At 38.9% G+C, this 24,675-nt stretch overlaps 1 protein-coding gene across 2 annotated transcripts; it reads right to left on the minus strand.

The window, feature by feature from the left end:
• Positions 1-404: 404 nt before the first annotated feature.
• On the minus strand, positions 405-20,464 carry LOC145442607 (putative methyltransferase NSUN7). 2 transcript variants are annotated; one of them, XM_080320569.1, is made up of 16 exons: positions 20,259-20,456; positions 20,061-20,131; positions 19,100-19,290; positions 18,648-18,873; positions 17,982-18,040; positions 13,882-14,052; positions 12,492-12,604; positions 9,673-9,868; positions 8,607-8,734; positions 7,656-7,849; positions 6,531-6,782; positions 5,745-6,001; positions 3,622-3,752; positions 2,884-3,080; positions 1,216-1,328; positions 405-726 (listed from the first exon to the last, which is right to left on the minus strand). In XM_080320569.1, exons 1-16 carry the CDS (start codon positions 20,288-20,290, stop codon positions 709-711), a joined length of 2,349 nt encoding a protein of 782 aa, XP_080176695.1. In that variant the 5' UTR covers positions 20,291-20,456; the 3' UTR covers positions 405-708. The 2 variants fall into 2 exon arrangements, with proteins under 2 accessions (XP_080176695.1, XP_080176696.1); XM_080320570.1 differs by lacking the exon at positions 1,216-1,328 and having other exon boundaries at positions 20,259-20,464.
• Between the last annotated feature and the right edge of the window lie 4,211 nt (positions 20,465-24,675).

Genomic DNA, 24,675 nt, shown 5'->3' on the forward strand with positions numbered 1-24,675 from the left:
TCAACGCACTCTGCGTGGGTGAGTTCAGCGCACACTACTTGGTCGATATCAAATGCCTAGCATTCATGATAGGGTAATTTTCATGAATATTCAAATATCTAGCCCTTGGATGTTCAAATCTCGAGTCATATAACTTGGTGTAGTCTTCCGCGAAGACTCGAGTCAATACACAAATTTGCTCAAGTCCAGTAATAATGACTCGAGTTATTACAGCAGGGTTTTAGATATGGCTGTCCTAGTGTCCCTACACTAATTCCAAATATGTGTGTGTAATATGCAAACTGAACATTCATGAAATCAGTAAGATTTTTCAAGCTGCTTTGCATATTCAGACAAATAAAATTATCCTGTGTCTGAACTGCAATTCAATTCATAGAGTTTATGTGTCGTGTAAGACTCCGAACTAACATGTTTATGTTTATTCAACGTGCCACAAGCAAAGAACATTACATTGAAAACTCACTCTCCAAAATTATCAAAAGATACAATACTACACTGGATCGTCTGCTCTATAAAGTGAATGAAGTCAATATATTACCAGCTTATGACAGAATGCGAAAAAGTATAATAATATACAAATCCAATTTCCCCATTGCAAATATATAACCACAAGGCAACAGTTGCTGAATATGGTATTCAAATCATTCATGGAATGCGAAAAACACAAAATGCAAGTATAGAAAAGGTACGGTGGATGTCCAACGGTGCTCAATACTTCCGGGCATCCTGCAATGCATATAAAGATAGTCATTTGTCAGATAAGGTGGTAGCACTCAAAGTGGTTGTTTTACAAGTAATCTGAACTGTACGAACAGGATTCGAGCATCGTTCGTGGTTTACTGAACATTTCGGGACTTCTTGAGCAGAGTGTGTATTGTGATGTATTCTTTGAGAAAGGGATGGAATTTCTTCCTTACAAAAGCCGGAATTACCAGTTGTTAAAATTGTATGATTCTTTTGTCATACACAATGCAGAATGTGCAACTGACACACGAATTCATACAATTTTATGTGAACTGGGACTGTGTAGTTCTTTATTTTGAAATATTTTTCTGTTCCAAATCTTGTATATTCACTATCTTGTATACACTGTCAATTTGGGACTATCAACCGGACGTGGTTAAATCTCAAATACAATCGTTAGATTTGTGACATCAATAACTAGCATAACAGATAGCGTTATCAGTACAATGCTTCGGCGGGTTAATGATTTACCTTTGTTGTCCTGTGTTTGACTTGATGCGTAGATGAGTGATGAACGGTCGAAGATTCAAACGCGAGACTAAGGTTTACTTGAGCCATGCCGTCGTCACGCTTTTCTGCGCTAGCTATGGAATAACATGCCACACTTGTTACACTGTACACATGCACTATGTAGCTTACATAGTGCTATTCACTATTATAACCACTATATATGTTAGGTCTTGCAGATTGCAGTCAACACTAATGTTTCAGTGAAAGCAAATCATTCTATCCGCCTAAAAACCGACAGTTCTCAATTGACGTCTTAGCGCCCGATGGTACCATATTTCGGACAGAGGTGGTCACTGGTCAGTAACGAAGTAATTCTACTTTTTACATAATTAATGTGGTTTTCCACCATTTACTCAAACAGTTGTTTTCAGAAAACTTCCACTTCTATATGAACAGTTTTTAGGCAAAACTTACTTTTTACAATTAGGATTTTGTGGAGTAGAAAGTAGATTCGGCACATGTTTGCATCACATTAAGAGGGAATTTGCAGGGTTGTAATGACTGGAGTCGCGCTTTTTTAGTGACTCGACTTGACTCGAGTCATTTTTTCAAACGCTTAAAATGACTCGACTTGAGTCAATTTTTGCATCGACTCGAGTCTTTGTGCATGACTCGAGACTAGGACGGCAAGAGAGACATTTCGTTGTAACTTGGAAGAATAGTAAAGTTAACACATTATGGGTATTTCGTCTATCATTCCATTGGAAAATAGGGCCAGAAACAATTAAGACTATATTAATGCAAGCCATTCTATATCACTCGAGCAGAGTTGAAAAAGTGGGTTGAACTGAAAACTAAACAGTGGACATAATGACTTGGATTCCGACTCGAGTCACAACACTACGGCTCGGACTCGACCTCTACTAGCTGACTTGGACTCGGACCTGACTCGGTGATAATTTGAAAATGACTCAACTTGACTCGAGTCAAAACTGTAAAAGTTAGACTGACTTGTGACTCGGAACCTTATGACTTGGTTACAACCGTGGGAATTTATCGCAAATACCGTATGAAATACCTCCTGTACCAAGGGTACCAAGTTTATTTTGTAATGGCATTAATCATTTTGCGTTAGTTGCAAAGACACATCTTGCAATTTTGATACAATACACCTCTGATAAATTGCTTAAGGTATGTGGCCCATCGACCAAATCTGCTTTTTTAAACCAATTTTATTCTTCCACTTGAAGTAGTTCTGCTACTTGACTGCATTGGCAACATCTCATCTGTTGATATGTGGATGTAGAATACTCATTGCGCTACAGATCACAATGGGCTAATGGACCACATCATCCTGTTCTTAGGCATACTGATTAACAAAGGCCTACATAAGGCGTAAGCCCTACATTTTAAGTTTCAGCATATGCACCTTCTATAACTATAGTCCAACTACACATAGCTATTGCAGCTAAAGTTACAGTTTAACTAGTGCGTGAGATGACATACTATTCCCGTGATGAAGATCAAAAATTGACACCACTATACATCATATCTGGATCTATTATACACACTATCCTAATACTGATAGACTGATTTCAACTTATGATATTCAGCCCGGATATAATCTCAAATTTGCATATTACATGATTCGTGCAATGATACTAACAGTCTGATGCCGAAAATACTTACATTGGGAGTCGGATTGCTTCTGATTGTAAAGCCCGAGAAGATGGTTGACATCGTTCGCGTCTACTCTTTTCATGTCGGTCATTTTCTGAACCGTGCGCGACGACTTTGTGGGCGACAAAGCTTTTGAGCTTCTTTTGTGCGTCACGGCGGAATGGTTCGTACCGCTAGTCTTCTTCTTGACTCTCTTTTTCTCCTCTCTGAAATCAAAATTGAATAGTGCCTTCATATTGAAATAACCCCGGATATTTTGGGCTGACACTCGTCAGGGGTGATTGTCAGCAACTAGTAAAGAATCGGTAAGAATATTGTACATTAACAATCGTATCACCAAATAAAATAAAAAGAACAGAACTAATTAAGTAATGAAATGGATCATTGCTTAAATTCTCGTCGGCAGGCGCAGGCAGTGAGTAGGCTACATCTAGTAACTCTACTAGAAGTAGTCTTAGTAGTCATTGTTGTTACTTGGGCAAAAATTGAACTAACATAAAAAATAAATTATTCTCGGCCTGGTTTTGCCATCAAAAACAGAAAGCCGTTAAGTAGTCTAAAATAAAAACCATAACTTTCTACGTCCGGCTTGTTGATTGGTACGTCGTGGATTCGATCCCCGGCCGGGTCAGACCAAAGACGTGATTAGTAACACTGGTATCCATGACTTCCCCGCTTGGCGATCAGCATTACCGGGATAGCATGGAGGGGGAAATATATCAAGTGGAATATAGTTCCGATTCTTACTCTGGCTCGGTGTGTTCCGCCTTTACTGTTGAACTCTTGGATTTCAAGTCGACCTGCGATGACGGTTTCACGAGTCCTTTCAAAGCGGCTCGTCTGATAATATCTTTGACAGTCATGGAATCCGTGCCGACCTGTAACAACATGGATCGTATCAAATACCTGAATTTTAACACAAATATGACATGGTTCAAATGAAGTTCGCTGGTTCTACATCACAATAATAATTTTGTATTTTTTCGGCTTCGGGGTTCGGGGTTTGATCACGGCTTTACAGAAATGTCGTTTCCGTTAACGTGGGTGGTTTAGTACTACCGTTTTATGTTTTGTATGCTGTGATGGGAGCAATCGAGTTTTAAAGACTTCTATAGTGGGAAAATAGTATCGAAACAATAATTCTCGTTGATACATTAACTGTTATTGGAAATGAGAGTATCATTCATTGCTTTAAGAAGCTTTGTACTGCATTTTTTTTTTGTTTACTGTGATACGCTCAATCGAGGTTTCAAGCAGACTTGGATAACTAGATTAATTAGGCAATATAGATAATTGGCAATTAGACCATTAGACTAATTAAAGCGACATGCCAGTAATCCAATTTTAATCTAATTTGTGAAATTTTCTCATTTTTATTCTAATCTAATTTCTGGTTTTCCTGAGATGGCTACAGGAAAACCATTTCCATTCTCATGCTTATAAGGATAAACTCTGATTTGATATCAACTGAGCTTGAGTCAATTTCCGAGTTGTCGCGAAATCCGTGATTCTAATAATAATATCCTGATTCGGAAAAATCTCTGTACCTGTAGCCATAGGCGCCGAGTTAAAGGGTGGCGGGGTGACGCAGCCACCCCATGACACATTTATGGGGTGGAGGCCACCCCATACAAAATGCTCAAACGCCCGCCGTCTGTCAATTAGCGAGTCCGTGATATCGGGTAAATGCCAATTATTTACCATTGACCGCTACAAACGCGATTAATTGGTTACGCAGCTTCGCTGGCGACGACGAACTAGTGCTTAGCACGCCCCAATAAATTGTAATCTGTGACTAGTAACCATACAATCGAAGCGACCTCGTTTACAACGTCGATTTCGACATGCGTGCGCCGAGAAAAACCATCTCTCTCGACCAGACGAGCGAATTCACGTTCTACTTATTAAATTATCAACTCTCGATAAGGGGCACACGAAAAGTCTTCGAGTTAATAAATTCTTTACTGCAATGAATGTAGTTGTGAAAGCAATACTTAAATTGTATTTGTGTGCATATTCGTTTACAAAATAATTCTGGAGTTAGTTTCGTGATAGTTTTTTTAATTGGAGCGCGAACGCACCATTTCACGATCAAATTCGACTGGCTGATCGGGACCTACGTAGGCCGTAGGCCCCGGGCTGATATTAACCAGCGCGTTGTCGGTATTAAAACCCTATCCTACGTGCGTAGCAAGGGAGTTTCCCATTTAAAACTAGAAATCCTGTCCTTTTGGAATGTCAATTCACTAATTCGTATCATCGATGCTGCGTACTGCAAATTAGCGAGAACCATTTGTATGCGAAATGGGTGATTGACATCTGATGTGCGCTATCGTCGCTGGTTTGAATTATCGCGTCCGCATGCAGGCCTGCGCGCTATAATCGCTGGCAAGACCTATCACGAGCACCAGGCTAGGATTTGTGTGACTGATTTACGCACGTACTAGACGGTAATAAATTGATGCTAGCTTGATAAATTTGAAACAATTTCATATCCCTCCCTTTTTCATCTGGCCACCTAATGTAAAAATAAAAGTCCACCACTATGCCTGTAGCTATAATTTTAATTCTAGTATAATTTGGAAAAACTGTATATCTATAATTCTAATTATAATCTAATTCTGAAAAGCTGAAAATGTTCTAATCCTAGTATAGTTTCAAGGTGTCAATAGTGGTAAAATAGAATCAAAAATATTATTCTTGTTGATAAATTTACTTTTAGTGGATTGAGACCTAACATTTCAGTGCCTAAAAATCATCTCACCTTACTCAACTCGGATCATTAGAATTAACATTTCATTCGGATTCGAGTATTTGAACCACGATGTTCAGCGCTAGTGATAGATCCAACACGATACAACAACACAAACCTCTCGCGTAAGAACCGCCAAGAAACATCCGTTCATCGTCGGAGACTGCCTGAGATAGAGAAACTTATTGGAGAGCGACTTTGCGTTTTGACTCCTCATGTCGTTCGCCATCAGCGGCACCGTCGGCGGAGAAATGCGGAAAGGCATCGACCCGCTCGTGTGTTGTCTCTGCCACTTGATGGCGGCGTTGACGACGTGTTCGTTTTCCTCTTCGTGAACGCTTCGAGCGATGTAAACGCAGGCTTGGACCGATGTAACTGGAGAGGAATTTGATTCAAACTCATGACTGCACAGGATATTAGATGCCGTGACAAGTTGTCAGGAGAAAATCGAGTACCTAGTCACTTCGATTCTTAGTGGAGTACTCTAATATCACATATTCTTATTATGAAGTCACCGAGAAATGAATGACTTCGTAAGTCAGAAATCAAGGAAAACAATGCCATTTGTACATCATGAAACATTTTTTACCTTTTCGCCATAGTTATTTCATGCTGTGATCACAAAAATTTTGATTCATTAATATTTCAAGAGCTTCTTGGAGGTGCAGAACTTCAATGTACAATTTGTAAACATATTTGTAATTGTAATTTGTAAACTCGCATATTTGGGGCTGACACTCGTCAGGGGTAATCGTCAGCAACTAGTAGACAATTGAAAAGAATACGATCATATCATATGATACGATTGTTGATATACAATGATCTTTTCAATTCTCTACTATTTTTTGCATTAGTCCTATTAGCAGCATATTAATAAGCCTCTTGATCTCAAAAAATTACTTACATCTCAAAGCATGCTTCAGTATTGTCAGGTGTCTTTTCCCGGCTTCCGCGGCGTGGTCGTTATGGCGACCGTGCGACAAGTCCCGCAGAATGCTATAAGTCTCTTTGTCGCCCTCCATCAGCATGAACTCGATCGGATTCGATACGGCCGTCCTCGTGCATTGCGGAGTGCAGAGGATGAGTTTTACACGTTCGAATTGCGAGTCGCCGTCAGGCTGCATTTCTTCAAACTTTTTCGAAATCAGTTTGATGTCTGAGAGAGTATCGGAGTCTCGGGTACGGAAATGTCAGTTTCTTTTCGAGGTCAGTTGCAAAAGCACTTGTATTTTTTACGAGTGCTCGAGTAAATTATGTGATTCGACTATCACTACCACTTACTACTTGTCCTTAACAGTTTTCAGTTCTTAAGGCAAAACTAGGCCTAGAATACTTACTTTTTATTTCCTTGGATATTGCTACTTCTACTTGCACTTGAGTCAAAATTTACGACGTTACTCCTACTCAAGTGGTTTTAATTTTAGTCTGTTTCCACTTCTACTTGTTTGCGGACAAAACTCCTCACTTTTTCACACTTTGAGCTTTGTACGATGTAGTTTCAGTTGTTTTTAGACTTCTCATTTTCCACTTGACAAAGTTTTGTCATGTCTTGGAAATAACTACTTTTACTCGCAGTTAATAGAAATTTACAGTGCTACTTCTACTTCTACCGGCACTGTCTACATTGATCACGCAGTGGTAACAAGCCCTGCACCCCAACTCTAACCCTGATTCCGACCCTAAACTAACCCTAACCCTAGCCCACATTCTCAAATTGCATGCCTAAGTGTCGTAGGCTATTGTGTCACATCAACGCATTGTCGCCGTAATTAAAATAGCTAAGATCCATTTTATATATTTTGAGAAAATTAACTTTCCGTAAAGTTTTCATCTTGTTTCACCCATGACCACGGTTAACTTGAAATTGAAACAACGTGACAAACATAAGCATGGCCGTAAAAATATGAAAATTTTCCATAAAGTTGATTTTCAATCAGTTTGAAAGATGGATCTCAAAATTTGAAAAATGGAGAGCAGCTACTTCGATTCCATAGCGAAAAATGCCCACGAATCGCAAAAACCGTCTCACTTTTGATTCCCAAATTATCGAACAGAGTCGTGAGCTGATTGTGGTGATTCTCGTCGGTCACTCCGAACGCGTACACGGTCGGCTTGGCTTGTTCCGGCACTTCGTCGTCTTCCTCCGAATTGTCCAAGACCCGGCTGGCGAGAAGCGGATTGCGGTACATGCTGCTCCTGGTCTCCACTTGATCTTTTGTCATGCTGGAAATTGAAATTTTGACGGTTCAAGTAGAAGTGGGAGTATTAAAAAAAAAACACTCAAGTAAGTAGTACCAGTCGTCAAAACTACGGAGTCCTCCAAAAAAGTAGAAGTACTTCATTACCGACTATCTCTGGTCGGCAATCGAAATGCATGTTCCACAATTTCGACAGTCGAATCGGATTATTTGTAAGAAAAAATATTGCAGACGATATGTAACGGAGTACTTTCTGCGGTGAGCTTCAATATTCAAGACGACAAAATTCTGATTTACTACTAGTTCGAAATAAAAATTTTGTGAAATTTCTTTTGTTATCTATCTAAAAGGAAATTTCACGCTGGTTCCGAATACGTACCTACTTTTTTGATAGTCCAACTCCTTCTTGGTCAAATCTACCTTATTTTAGTTGCCATTTTAAATAAATGAAAAAATTACAGTCAAATTTCGAATATAGCCGTGTATATTCACTTTTATTGAAGGAAATAGCGCCATCTGGTGATTTCTATACTAAACAGAGCCACTACTAGCCAGTCTGCTGCTTCCATAAACCTGGCTGCTTGACTTATTCAGTACCGAAAACAGGTGGCGTGAAGGCTGTACAATTTCATATTGAGTGAAGAGTCTTAAAGACTTGAGATACATCGCACTTTCATCTGATCATCATGATCAATGGAAAATATATTGGTACGATGCGTTCACAAAACCATATCATCCGGTGCATAAATAAACGGTTTGAAAGCAAAACCCCAATCTCGTACTTGTGAAGGGAGATGGCAAGGTGTGCCGTAGTCAGTCCCGACGCAACATCGGTGTGTATGATGTCATACTCGTCATCTTCCGTCAAGAGCGACGACATTGCTTGTACGGCCAGACTGCTCGTTTTATCCTGTGGATATACAAAATCAGGTTAGCGTTAGGTTCTACCATATACATTTGCACAAGGCAATATAATAATAATCATTGACTGTCAGGGTTTCTACTCAAGAAGAAGTAGAACAGTGGTTGTTACCAGGGGTTCGCTGGAAGACAAGACACATGACCAACTCATACAGCAGAAGTTAGACTGATTTGCGATAAATATTCCATAATCTCTTTGTTTTGAGTGAAAATCATCCTTTAGTGGTTTTGTCTTTTGTTCTTTCAATACTGTTGTTGCACAGTTCCTTTTGTGCTCCAGTATTCTTCAGTACAATTGTATAGTATACTCATATTGAAATAAACCCGAATATTTTCGGCTGACACTCGTCAGGGGTCGTCAGCAACTAGTAGAGAATTGGAAAGAACATTGTATATCAACAATCGTATCAATCGTATACAATGTTCTTTCCAATTCTCTACTAGTTGCTGACGATTACCCCAGACGAGTGTCAGCCGAAAATATTCGGGTTTATTTCAATATGAATATACTATTCAATTGTATATTGACGTTCTGTACCTCCAAGAAGCTATCCTACAGTAATGTACTAGATGTGTAATGTAATGGATTTTTATTATGAATAAACGAATATTTGAGGTTTTCTAGGTTAGTACGGTACAGGTTAAGAACCACTGCAGTAGAAGTATTGCTGTCAATTTTTACTAAATTACAAGTAGAAATATTGATTTCCAGCGGCAGTAGAAAATAAAAGACATAAAAATTACGCAAGGGAGTAGTTTCAAAAAGACTATTTTGTCGACGGGTCACATACTTAGCAGTTGATTACCCCTGACGAGAATCAGCCGAAAATATCCGGGTTCATTTCAATATGAATATATTATTCAATTGCATATTGAAGTTCTGTACCTCCAAGAGTCTCTTCAGATACATAGTGAAATGAAATGTACCTGCAATATGAGTTCGCCGTTTTGCACCATGTCCAGGCTTTTCAAGAGTTCCTTTTGGTCCCAAGGAAAAAGGATCACGTCGTCACAGTGTGAGTCTCGATGGAAGTACTTTCCGCGCAGCGGCAGCAGATTTTCTTGCTTGCCGCAAACCTCGCAAAATCCGATATCGACGAGTTGCTTCGCAATTTTGTCGATGCTAAAACGAGGAACGTACCGATGCTGGATTCTAGCAAGTGATATGAGAGATCGCATATGGAGGAATTACAAGATGCCAAAAGCACTTAGGCAGGGTCGTAACCAAGTCACAAGGTTCCGAGTCACAAGTCAATCTCACTTTTATAGTTTTGAATCGAGTCAAGTCGATTTATTTTCAATCCACCACCGAGTCAAGTCCGAGTCCAAGTCAGTTAGTAGACGACCGAGTCCGAGTTATAGTGTTGTAACTCGAGCCTGAGTCCAAGTCATTGTGTTCAATTCATTGTGTTTTGAGTTCAATCCAGTTCAACACGAGTGATATAGAATTGCTCGCATTCATAATGTGGTTATTTTCCTCAGTCCTAACAGTTTCTGGCCCTATTTTCCATGTATCAGGACTGATAAGCGAAATACAAATCATGTGGTGATTTTGCTATTCTTCAAAGTTACAATGAAATGTCTGTCTTGGCCGTCCTAGTCTCGAGTCGATACAAAAATTGAATCGAGTCTAGTCATTTTACGTATTCGAAAAAAATGACTCGAGTCAAGTCGAGTCACCAAAAAAACGTGACTCGAGTCGAGTCATTACAACCCTGATCAGAGGTGGTCAGTAACCAAGCACTTTTACTCGGAATACTCAAAGAGATTTCGCGTACTTGCTCCAGTGGCTCTGATTTAGACTACTCTCACTTCTACTTGTTTAACAGATTTCACACAAAGAGTATATTCAGTCACTGCCATACAGGCACTATTTCGTGATGGAAACATATCACAAAACTTCTTTCTACTTAAAAGTAAACAGTTTTGCCTAAAAAAAACTGTTGAGAAAAGGTGGATGTAGTAAAACACATAGCCTATCGAGTAAGTAATGCATGCGGGTAAAATGTACTTGAGTACTCAGAAAAAGCAGTAGTTTGTTTGTGACCACCTGTGCTGAAAAGTACTCAGACAGCTGGCAGTTCTTGTGGATATTGTGTCCTAGGTAATTTAACTAAACACAATCGTCGTTTCGACTCCTTGTCTACTCAAACTTAACCCATAAACCAAAAAAGTTTCCTGAATCCTGCTTTTGCAAATTTAATAGCTTGATTGAAATATTGTGATCAAGGAGTCACTTCGAAGTCATCATATACAGAAATATAGCTACGAATGTTCAAGGATGCACCAAATCAATGCAGTCCGCGGCTATCAAAGAAAATATACTGCCCGTTGAACAAATATTTGAGCAGATCTGGTTATAGCCTGGAAGTTGCCTGCGCAAATAGCATAGTTGGAAGTAATTTGGATAAGATTTATATAGACAAACACATCGGGTCACGCAAACCCTCGATATAGAATATCGGAAACCTAATGGAGGAAATTCATGCGGTTTTCCATATTTTAAAAAACTATGGAAAAATACTTGATATATTACACTTTTCCTTTAAATTTATGATGGAACCACCCTTTCAATGCAATTTTAGAAGAGAAAACTGACTAATCTCTGTGGCTCTATAAAGCTATGAAAAATAACATTGAAAGTTAGCATACATCTCATTCTGTTATATGTAAGTAATTACAGTTGATTAGTATATTCATATTGTAATAAACTGGAATATTTACGGGGTAATTGTCAACAACTACTAGAGAATTGGGAAGAACGGTGTACATCAACAACCGTATCACCAGACATGATGTAACCAGCATGAAATTTGAAGTTCTGCTAATTGCTGACGATTACCACTTATTTTTAAAAGCCAGCCGAAAATATTCTGGTTGATTTCAATATTAATATACTATTCAATTGTATATTGAAGTTTGTTAACTCCAAGAAGCTCTCCAAGTCTTCGAATACTTATTTCCCTTTCCATGATTGAGATATAAGCTTAAGGGGACTAGCAATTCAAAATTTAGAAAAAATATCAAAATTTTCAAATTTTTTTTTCTTGGCTTGAAATATCGACATATTACCTATACTCTTACCTCATGGCCTTATCCTACCCAAAACATAACTAATAACTTCGATTTTCGATTTTCATCAGCACCGGTTTAGTATCTTTTATTACTGGTAAAATGTTTATTAATGTTTTTCTCCATCATAAAATTTTGTAAAATTTTGTTGAACAGCTTCACGGTAAATCAAAAATTTGTATGACATATATGTCGTATAGTATTCACTGAGGGTTTTTTGAAAAGCTAACATAGAGACCTGTGTTATGCTAAGAGACGTTTGGCCTAGTTCTACCTTGCTCTGAATTACAGAGCTTCACAGCAAACTTTTTGAAAAAATGACCTAAAATTTGAAATTTCAAAATTTCAAAATGGAATTTCTCCTAGAGGGGTTGCACATATTCCTTCAAATTTTAGCATAACACAGCACTGTCCTAGTACTTCCAAAATAAGGCGTTAGATTGAAAAAAGGGCTTCACAATATTGAGATTTTGCATTCCCCGTTTCGGTGCATTTTTTCTCCTTCAAATCCACAATCTGCAGGGTAGGACTAAACTTTTTGTTTTTTCATATATAGCATAGCGACATCTAGCGACTGTGAAAATTTCATGGTGATTGGGGTAGCCATCTGAGAGTTAGGTTTTTGACTTGCTAGTCCCCTTAAATAAGTAGCCTACAAGAACCAGAGTTGTTACCTTGACTTGAGGGTGTTCACCCACGTGCTCTGCGGTAGCGTCGAGGCGCATTTCTCTTGCTGCCGAACATTTTCGGGCAGGATGTAGTCAATTGTCAGCGACTGATTCTTAACCTGAACACAAGAATTGATTCACGGGACACATCAAAACTCCAGTGTTGACCCAGTGCTATTCAAACAACTCTCATCAGGAGAAATTTAAATTTTGATTTAAAATATATTATGTCACGAACCTTACTAAAATCATATTAGCGGCTGTGTGATAAATGTATGGCGCTAGGCATGATGAGTAAAATATCAGCATCAGACGGATTGTTATCCAGTGGCATACCATGATTATGAAGGTTACCTCAAGAGATTTCGACCTCTAGAGAAGATTTATGAAGTAGGGTTAGGGTTTAGACTAGCTTGATTCAAATAGAACATGTCAGCATGACGCTCGAAGCAACTTCATTTGAGTCGCTCACATGATTGAAGCGATATTTTTCAACCTAAAATTTAAACCGGCGGTTAAGCAAGGTTCCGAATTATAGCGGTTGAGATCGCTGATAAAACTTGTAAAATCAAACAATGTAATCTCTTTTATCAAAATATGTGTTTACTGCCTTACAGGACACCCCTCAGTGACCTTATAGTTCATGAAATGCAATAGATTATTATCAATGTTGAATATTTGCGTCTTGTGAAGACTGGTCCACGCAACAAAATTAATTTTGACACCAGTCCACAGAGTAAAAAGGTTGCCGACCCCTGATTTAAATGATTAAAATAGTGCTTTTCAATGTGTCCCTCAAGAAAACACTCTCAGGTAAATGATTTGTTACCGTACTCGAATAATTAAAATAGCTTTTCTAACTCAATGTAATGCTAATCGTAACTTTGACCTTAACTAACCCTAACCCTACCCAAATTCTTAAATTTTCATGAGAGGCGAAATTATCTCGCAGTTGAGTTTACTTTCGCCCAAATTCTCCCAAGCCAAGTTCTCTCAAGGCAGAGTTCTCTGGTAGCATTTTTGAATAGGCTACCTTCACAGAATACAATGATACAGTCTAGCATAGTGGTTCTCAAACTTTTTAGACACATGGCCCCCTTTATGATAGTGGAAAATTCCGCGCCCCCTAATCGTCATAACACAAAATGCAACCAGAATGGTAGCAATCCCAACGGATAGCTTGATGGCATGGAAGATTACGACTGCTGATGAGAGAATTCCCAAATATGAAATTTGGACTATATACAGAGCAATAACTATGAATTGGAGGTAAATCGCGCCGATCGCAAAAATTTTTTCAGTTGACACCGCAGCTTCGTGCCCCTCTTCAAATGCTTTCACCCCCCCCAGTTTGAGAACCACTGCTCTAGCAGCTAATGTGTAATCGTTCACCCACCCGGCACTTTGCCAAAGCGGCTGCGAGTCTGATTTTGTGATCGTAGAGCGAGCTCTCGACAGTAGCGATTTCCGAGTCCACCTCCTCCCCGATAAGACGGCATCTCGGCGCCCATTTTCTGTTCTGGTAGTCGTACAGCATCACCATCACTAATGCCATCTGATCGTCGGCCTGGGCAACAGAGTAGGAATGCAAATTTTCAATCAAAGCAGCAGCCTAAATAGGGGCATATAAATGTCCATTAGTCAAGAGTGACTGGACAGGGTTTTATTTCAAACAGCTACACAATATGATGAGCAGTATGATCATGATCATTGATCACGACTCACAAGTGTACACATAATAAAAAGTAGCATGCTATTGTCAGTGAGAGTGTGACACATTAGATGCTTTTCTGAAATTTTCATCTTGTGCATGTACTTGCTTGGTGACCAGGGCTGTGGAGTCGGTAAATTTTACAACCGACTCCAGCTCCGACTCCACACATTTTCAATATGCCAACTCCGACTCCTGAGTCTTTAAACGTACCGACTCCGACTACTGGGTCTTTAAACGTACCGACTCCGACTCCAGCATTATTACCAATTTACTTTGAAAATTATATGCCACATTGCCGGTTGAATGACTATCAAACAACCATTAAACATATGCAAACTTATTATTAACGGTGGCATGCTAAATTGTATCATTGTGGCACAGCTCGAATTGTCCACTATGCAATTAACATGAAAGAAATATTTGCTAAATATTCTTCCTTTTTCAAGTTTTTATAACGGTCTCTCTAATATCCTGAAATGTATGAATCATTCAAATATGGCAGATATCCAATCCTGTATAATAAAAATGTAGATAAAAAATTTAAGTGTAGCTCTTGTGTATGAGTCAGCAACTAATAAAGAGATTGAACTTGCTAATTTTTTAATTGCACGCTATCCTGATTACAAGCACACACACTCTTACTACTAATGGACATTGGTCAAAAATGGAATTTAGTTAAGTAGTCAAAGACCATAGCCTATGTCTAGTCTACATGTACCTAATCAAGTATTCAAGGATTGGGACTTGCAGTCTTTCTTAATCATTCGTTCGACCCAAACAGCTACGCTGCACTACAAATATTTTTAATTTTGTCAAGTAGCAAGCATCGTTTGGTCATATTTACATCATTTTTACAATGTTACAAAACCAGCCGATGCATTTGCTCTGTCACAGTATCATGGTATAATTCCAAAAATTGCATCAATTTTGACTGCATCGCGAAAACGCATATTGCGATTTTCTTTCCCTGTGCAACTGAGTTGTAATTTGCAAGTAATGTCTAATTTTATCTATATCAGGGGTGGGCAACTTTTTCGGCCAAAGGGACACATGAGATTTACGAACCATTGCGCGCGCAACTAGAATGTTGATAACCTGTTTTTAGTCGTCCGATAGGAGCGAACCGAATTAGGTAACATTGCAAACAAGACTTCTATGAATACGCTCTAAAATTGAAAACAAAATGTCATGCAATTGTGCAGTGCGCAATCAGGTCCTGGTTGCGGGAAGCGCGAAATTTTTTTGCAAGATAATGACTGAATTATATCAATAAATATGTTGCTAACATACATTGGGGGTCGCATCTGTATACCACTGGACAGAATTATTCTACGTTTAGACATAGCAAAATCGACGGTATCAGTGAACAACTGAACATGCCTCTATCATTTTGTGGAAATGATTTGTCGACGATCTCGCTGCAAGTGCACAAGCGACGCCGCATGTTGGACGACACGTTATCTCCTAATTGCGAATATAGTTAGACTCAATTCTGTGAATAATATGTATTTATAATTTTCGGAAGGGGGTTCAAATACTGAATGCAAGAAATCTAGAGACAATGAATCATGCGAAGTACCGAGAAAAATTTCAAGTCAAATAAATTTGCTATGAAACATTCTACTTTATGGTCACATACGAAGATCCGGGATAAATGTGGCTGGCCCCTGGATACGTCAATGTGTCAGAACTGTTGTTTTAGTCATCATTAAATTTCGCGGTCATGCTAATCAAATTTTGGTTGGCCTTGCAATTGTACCTGATGTCATAAATAATTTCGAGAATTACCTCGCAGGCCACACCTAACCTTCTCGTGTGCCAAATTTGGCCTGCGTGCCACGGGCCGCACCTGATCTGTATGGTTATTAAGAACAGTGATTGGTGGTACATAAAAATTCTGTTGAAAATTCTTTGAAAGCTAATGTTTTCATGATAGAGAAGTTGGAGTCGGAGTCGAAGTCAGGGTCATTCTCACAAACTCCGACTTCGACTCCAGTCAGAATTTTCCCTACGACTCCGACTACAGCTGTTATAGTTTTCACGACTTCGACTCCATCAAGCAAAAATTACCCAGACTCCGACTCCACAGCCCTGTTGGTGACCCCAATCTTATTTACCAGGTTGATTTGATACTTGTCTATAAGCTCATGCGTTTCACATTTTAAAACTAATGAGGATAATCTGGCTATTCAAAAGGTGAGATAAGAAATCACACAATCCATAAGAATTTCAAGGCAACGCTTTACCAAAATTTATTGCCAGTAAGATGAGTTGCTTACAATCACTACGACTCTATCACATTAGATTGAAGGTTGAAAATGAATCTTATGGGATCTTGAAAATAGCTATAGAGATATGAATCTCCAACTCACGGGTGGAAACTATAAACATAATACACATGCACACTCATCAAGAGTAGTTTCAAAAGTAATAAAGAACCGACTCATATTCAATCATGATCTAAGTAACGGTGTTCCTTATCCCACCCCTATTCTACAATCGCACTTAAGGGTTACATGACAAAATTCACGGTTAGTCACATTCTATCAAGTGCCAAATCTGGCCACAGAAGGGCCTATCTTTCCGTAAGTGGAGAGATTTCGAGAGCACTCAATGACCTCAACAGCTTGTCTCATGTCTTGTTTATACTTAAACCAATACTGAAGTGTACCGACAGCTTGTACTTCGGTGGAGAAGTATTTGAAATCTTCTTATCGTGATTGTAATCGTGAATAGAACCCAAACTCGTAAACAGTTATTAGTAATGATGGAGAAAAGGCCATACTTGAAGACCTTACCGAAATAATCCAGAAAATTAGGAATTTCAAATGCACATTTGACCATGAAGAGACTGAGTGTTCTTCATGATCTCCACAAATTCGTGAAGTATTCTCATTGCACGAAATGGGTTTAACACCAGTGAAAACAAGTGATTCAGAAATAATAATCTATCAACAATATAAAGAAAACAATACGCGTATTGACATTAGAAGACTTTAACGTCAATATATCTTTCGTTTGATCAAGATTTATGACAGCGGCCATGATATTTTGTGAGAATTTGTGTTGATCTATGCCAAACAAACGAATATTATTCAACTCTGTATCCAACTTAGCAAAGGGTAATAGCAGGATATGTTTCCATGGTTGGTTTCAATGAATTATTTGGCGTCATTTCATCGTCACAGACGCAGACCATCGATTGGGTATCAAGTGTACAAAAATATCTCAAAATATATGTTATCTTGCAACACATGGTAGTCAAAACTAGAAGCTAAATGTGATGTAAGAGGGTAAGTAATGGGCTGTTTTCAGCTAATTTGCAAGACTGTAGAGGTGAGTCAAATTGAAAACCTTGCTTTTTTAAAGTTAAAAAGCTATACATGGAACTTTGCGTGTTGCCATTATGCCGACATCATGCTGTGATAGTTAACACATTTAAACCCTTTGGCATCAATATTAGCAACTGATTTACCACTGAGGCACTATTTGACAGTGTACACAGTACATTAATCATGCATAAGCATTTCTAAATTCACAATATATCTGGAATATTGAGTTTTATAAACATACAACCACGTTTTGTTGATTATGGAGCCAAATTCGATCAGCGCTGTACGTGTGGGTCCAGGTGCATCTTACAATAGGGTGAGTATGGTTTACTGAAGTGTTTTCGTGGTTGATTCACATCCATTGAAAGCTAGCAAAACCATTAAAGGATTTACCCGGTAATCTCACAAAGACATGAACGGTACTCAACAAGAACAAACTTGTAATCATACCATAGCGTGGGCAAACAAGAATGAACTGTTGATCAAGATTTCTTCCAACAACTCTTGATCTGAAAAAACAACAGAACTTGAAACGTGTTTACAACTTAACCCACAATTTCTTGAACGTATCTTCAAGCTATTCATAGTGGATAATACGGACCATGTTATGATATTATACGTATCATATCCAAATCTCGTTCATAACGTTCTACTCAGGTTTCTGTGTTGATACAGGCAAGGGATAGAGTAACTTGTCACAATGAAAATAAACATTAGGAGAATCATATCAACTCTCCGGAGATGGAACAATGCAAAAATTGTGACGAAAGTCTGTCTGATTGAAAATTATGCTTTATATCATGAAATAGGGTGAAATATGCGCCACATATTTGAATACACGGATGACAAAATCAAATGATCAAAATCAAGACGAAATCATCCACTAATTTGTCAATAATAACTAAAATGTTTGTCTGTTTACTTTTGTGCCAATGGTATTGAAAACATCTGTACATATATAAATACATAGCCTATGTTAAAATTTACAGACTTGATAATTGTTTAAAATTACCTGTGTAAGATTGTTGTATAGCTAAATCGTTCATGATTTGATGTAGCATGGAATATTTTGGTTAAATTGTAAATACTACTGATATAATATCAAATCATCCTCACATTTCAATGCCTGATAGGCCAATTCAAATGCTTGCCGCTTGATTTTGGTGGAATCAAACCTCAGCGGTTCGCTACTAGCTTTGCCGTACTGTATCAAACTTTGGTTTTCGTCCTTGCGAACCGCAAGACGTTCGAAAATGATCGCGGCCATTTTGTAGACTTTGTTCGAGTAGCCGTAAGGTTCGCCAGCGAGAAAATACGGTATACTGCGATATCGACGAAAACTCTGTAAAAGTAATAATAACAGCTTGAGGAGTTATAGTAGTAACCTCATATTTGTGAAAATCAGGTTTATAGCCTATGTGAACATAGAAAGTTGTAGCAAAATCTAGTTCCAATCTCATTAGCACTTGAAAATAATAGGTAAGAATATGATTCCAGTGCAAAACAGACCAATGTGACTTTTTATATCGCAATATTGTACATCCTAAAAACAATGAAGAAATGCTCACCTCCAAACCCGGTTTTGTCATCCATAACGGTAGTTTTCCGAATGTCGAATTCAATATTGTTCCATCGCTATGTCGGTGTACAATAGCCCGAGAATCTTTCCAATTATCTCTTCCCTCGCCTGTCTTCTCGTAGTGGAACAGCATGGACGAAGAACTGTCACGATCCTTCGTGCGATAAAATATCTTCGTGTCTTAAAATGAAGTTTATGATAAGCTACTCGTATATGGTATATCGCAAGGTGATTTAAAATCAAGTAGTCTCCTTAGTGATAAAATCAACTACTCTGACAAAATGAGCACTGCTAGTAACAACGTAATGTGATTAGTAGGACAGCGTGTTTCTTACATTGATGCTCTCAAATTGGTCCATGATACTGTGTCTTATTTTTCCTTTCGTTCGTTTATTTTAATTTCATTTTTTATTCATTAGTTATCGACTGTGAAAATTGCTCCTGTCCCAGTGTCCCGGGTGGCGCGGCTCTGAAGACTATGTCATATCGAGCCTCCCGTCTACCTTGCATGTCACATTTCACTGTTACATTTGTGTAGAGTTATGTTGATATGTAATGTATACGAATAAAGATTCTCTCTCTCTCTCTCTCTCTCTCTCAAGTCAGTTGGTCCTACTGCATATTTATGCTATCTCGACTAGATCCAAGTCATTTTGTGATTCGCCACTGCACTTGGAATTGGTTTATTTGATTACAATAGTGACAAGTACATAGAGAAATAGTGACCAGCTTGAGAAATATTTTCACAAATTCAACTTGAGTATGTAGCCAGTAACCCAGTATGTCTCTTTTAATTATAAAATCAGCACCAAGCTTCTAATAAGAAAGTAAATTGACACCATTTTTGTGCTTAGAAAGCTTTACAAAGTATCTCATTCGTTTATTATATTATAACTTGGGCTATATCAAAGAGACTAGAGCTATAGATAAGACTATAATGTTTACATTACCATGCAAAGCCCCGTCTACTCTCCCGAGTATAGTGTCCGAGGCTGGCTGACGAAAAGGGTCGTGCAGTCTCCTGCAAGGGAACCATTATTTTATCAACCATGATATTCTGCCTTACAATGAGTTGTATACGGTATGGTGCGACTCAACACTGGTAACAAAACAATCGTAGTGCAATAAGACAAAAGCATACTACCGACCTGCTCGAATTCATTTCTTTTGTGCCGATCATTTTTAGCAAATTATGTTGATTAACCAATCTGTGATATACATGGATAGTGATACATACTTCATACAGTACTCAGAACGATAATTTGGGATTTACGCTACATCCTGCATCAGCCAAGTAGGATCAACAAACTGCGCTAGTCAGTGAAGCATAGAAAAATGCAGCGTCGCCATAGTTACGAAAATATATCGAACATCTCAGTTATCTGTGGTTAATAATAATAATAATGATGGAGACACAATAGGATTGGTCACTACATTCATCTTGAATTATGCAAACATTTTAACATCACCACTTCGACAAAAAATTGGTACGATTACAGCCCAGCACCAGTGACAGAAAACGAACAAGTAAAAATTCTGTGGGATGTACCAGTGATAACTGACCGCGAAATCAGAAGCAACCGCCCGGATATAATCGTCAAACTAAAAAAGAAAAGAGAATGCTTATTCATTGAACTGGCTGTCCCAGCTGATCACAACCTACTGCAAAAAGAATCAGAAAAACACTCCAAATACGCAGACCTCAAAATGGAATGTGAGAAAATGTGGCGATGCAAAATAAACATTGTACCGATAGTCATTGGCGCTACAGGGGTCGTGAGCAAAAAACTCATGAAACATATCCAACAAATTCCGGGTTACGTTCGATTCGACATGATCCAAAAGATCACATTATTGGGCACTGTGCACATTCTTCAGAAGGCCTTGAATGCACCACTGGACTAAAATTACACTTGTGAATCACAGCATAATTTCTGTAATTTCGATTCTTCATCTTCAATCATCTCTACCTCTGCTCTGTAACCCTTGCCAATTCTTCATCTGCTGCAATTCTGTAATCTGACTTCTCCGTGTATTGCATAGGAATAACAATTTGAATGTATTACTGAAATTTTAAAAATTTACTCCAATCTCGCCATTTTCCTTTGGGGGCAGGTTGCTCCCCGGCTTATGTGTGTATCTACCAGTTTTACTGTGAATAAAGAATATAATAATAATATTCAAATTATATTTTCATCCACCCAAGATACTCACACAATGTACAGTGTGATGTAATGAACAGATAGGGGGATCCCCAAACGACCAGTTGCAGTGCGGTATGCTAATCAGGCATCCACCTCGGCCCAAGTGCCCGATGTCACAGTCTTAAATTTGATGTTAATCTTTCTTCGTCGGTCCGTTTTAGACTCTAGGTATTACTCTTTCTTTCTTTATCGGGTCTTTTTTGTCACCTTAAGAACAGCACCTCGGGGGACGAGAAGCCCAGAATAACCCCCGACGCCGGCACTTTAACCCGGGTCGAGTGCGTAGATGGCGCCAAAGGTCACCATTATGCTATCTTCCCCGTTGTTTAATGTTTATATAGTTCATTTTGTTGCAGACGTAAGAGACGTTCAGTATTGAAGGCGAAAGCAATAACTTGCATATTAAGCAATTAAAGATTTCCTAAATATTGACACTCCAACAATAATTGGACATCACATCTGCAATCAATCAGTTTTATTAATATTTTTATCATTTCAAAACATCATAAGACTGCGACACACTGAAAAGATAGGAAGGTATCGAAACAACTTGGAGTAGCCTTTAAGAACAGACACCCACCTTAGCCTAGGCGAAGTAAAGAAAAGGCATACACACTAATGCAGAGAATATAATTAGACGCAAGCGACAAAATGAGGTGGCATGTGGCGGAGGGCGAGGTCGATGTTAGGTCGTGGTCCGGTACTCCTGAGAGAGAGAGAGAGAGAGATATGATATTCTTTCTCGCCTGCACCATCGAGATGCTTTGGCGATGGAGTTGCGATACGGCCCCATGAGGTCATCTAGTCTGCGCCCCCGTTTTTTTTCTCCTCCATGCTATCCGTGATTGCTGAGCGCCGAGCAGGATAGCTGCGGATACCATTTTTCGAGTCTTTGGTATGACCCGGCCGGGGATCGAACCCACGACCTACCGCTCGAGAAGCCGGACGCATAACCATTACACTATCTCGCTGAAGGCTGGCTAGTATTCATTTAGAAGAAATTGTTGTATTTCGACATGAATGCGGACACGCTCGACGACTGTCGGATAGCCGAACACTGCCGATCGTCGACCAAGTAGGCCTACCATACGCAACGCTCTATCAACTAGAACGCGGGCCACCACCTGACATATCGACCTCGCCAACGCATACAATCATGCCACATTCATTTTCATCGCTTTTCCTTTTATGCTGTCCTTTCTATTACTTTTCAACCAGTGTACAATTGCACATTATGCCTCTTATTTACATGTCCTGGATGTAGCTGGTCTAATTAAAACACTTCTTCAAGTCGGACACCCTTCAATCCTTCATTAAATCGCAAACTTGTGCTGTTTTGATCCTATGAAACTTCCAACAAAACGACTGATTGGCGGAGGGACTGTCGGACCTCGGTGGTGGAACAGTATTTCGCCGGCTATCCGGCAGTCATCGAACATGCCTACTGCCTTGTCCTACGCAATCTTGTGGTGTTTTGAATCGAAAAAAATTCAAATTAACGAACGAACGAAAAAATTTGCCTAACTTATAACTGCTATCCGTGATGTATCTCTCTCAGATTTCAAGAATTGTATTTATTTACATTACCAATTGACATAATCTACCTCCTGGCAATCCACATCCTAATTCCGAATCAGCGCGTGTCGCCAAGACGCGGCGACACGAAACACTGGTGGAACCAGACGCACCTTTTCTAATGTCGTACGAATCGATTCCTTGATTCATTCTGTCATTGTTGTTGACGGACGCCGAGTTGAAGTGGCATAGTAGCTTTAACAATCGCAGATGACGCAGGTGAAATGAATCGTTCGATTGTTTGGTTTCAACGGAAGAGAATGAGCCTATCCAGAACCATGTACACTGTGTGTCTCGATTGGCTGAAAATAATAGAAGAGTCTATGTTACAAAAAACTGTCGCAGAACAAAAACAGCCCCCTGCCGATCACAGCGAGTCACGTAGAGCTGACCGTATTTCTTTGTGAATTAACTTATAATATGTGGAAGATGTCACATTCCATAATGTCACCAGGGATATCTATAACTTCTAGATATCCCTGAATGTCATGAATATACTCTAGCTTGATTCTGACGGTCGGCATCGTAGTTATAGAAGCTGGCATATAGGCCCTACATTTAAAGTAATCATGATTGCTATCTTATTCACACGTGATGACACCTTCGTATTGATGCATCCCAGGAGGTATCAATTTTGGACGGAATAAGTATTCTTTCGCATCATGGGATGCAATTGACAGTATTGATATGAAAATGCGATACTAACCCTTAGTTTACTAGAAGACCCCGTTTTAGAGAATATCATGGCATGGCGCCCTACCCTATATTATAAGGCTCCAAGTTTAGGCGAAGAGCAATACGGAGAAGTTGTATCGGATACGGTTTCAACACTTTGCGAGATTAGTATACGTTGATAACAAATATTGTAGATCGTAAAATTTATATTTAGTGTATAGCTTTATTTTTGGAAAATAGAGGCATTACTGCACTTGCTCTCATGCTTCAACATGTATGTTCTGCAGACAAAAGAACTGAAAGTAATTAGAACTCAAAGTATGATACTCGGAATTGAAATTGAAATGCAAATACCGAAAGATATATATTATGTCCTTTGTCCATAAAGCTTCAAAGGTGATCTGCTAAAACATGTGTAACGTTAAAAAAAAGCCGGATTTTACCGATTAGCAGGACAAGTCACGGGCTGCTAGATTACGATTTATAGGTAATTGCAAAATTTCGAAACGGTAGTTTCAAACGTTATGGTGGGCAATATTTACTGTGATGAAATATTTGATATGAGCGACAATGCGATGTGAGCGGAACCAAGCAATCCGGTACCTAAATTATATTCACTGATACTTTCGTGAAAACATACTAGTCACTCCATAACTACTGTGCACGAAGCGCAACAACATTTCTGGGCTTTGCTTGACTTTTATGAATATTAAATGGTGGTACTCCGTGAAAACTACCCCGAAATTCCACAGGCTGTCTTTCGTATTGGAGGAATAAACTACTTCTACTTGACAAACTGAAAATAGCGAAGAGTAAGTAAGTAGATCACAAAATATCACAAAGTAGAAGTAGAAGTAGCGAAAATCAGATATACTTGAGTGAGCACCAGAAGTAGAGGAAAACTACTTGAGTATTTCGAAAAAATAGAAGTACTTCGTTACTGACCACCTCTGTGCGAAACCGCTTTATCATTGTCGTCCAAGCGATTTTTTTTGCCGGCCACAGAAGGATCTGAGGCCAGTGAGTGGCCACGGGAAAGCTGACACCCCGACTCGTGCAATTGGGATCGGTTTTTGACCTTTGCGTGAGATGAGCATTTGAGCAGTCCACG

Source organism: Botryllus schlosseri, chromosome 7, assembly GCF_051294905.1.
Source record: "Botryllus schlosseri isolate E-star chromosome 7, Bs_hap1, whole genome shotgun sequence".
Lineage (NCBI taxonomy): Eukaryota > Metazoa > Chordata > Ascidiacea > Stolidobranchia > Styelidae > Botryllus > Botryllus schlosseri.

What these genes read in the sequence shown, in the direction of transcription:
- LOC145442607 (XM_080320569.1), bottom strand. Translation starts at nt 20,290, where the DNA reads ATGATCGGCACAAAAGAAATGAATTCGAGCAG. An exon ending in AAAGAAATGAATTCGAGCAG is followed by an intron (nt 20,132 to 20,258) that starts GTCGGTAGTATG and finishes GTTCCCTTGCAG; the next exon opens with GAGACTGCACGACCCTTTTC. An exon ending in GCGGAACACACCGAGCCAGA is followed by an intron (nt 3,081 to 3,621) that starts GTAAGAATCGGA and finishes TTTTGATTTCAG; the next exon opens with AGAGGAGAAAAAGAGAGTCA.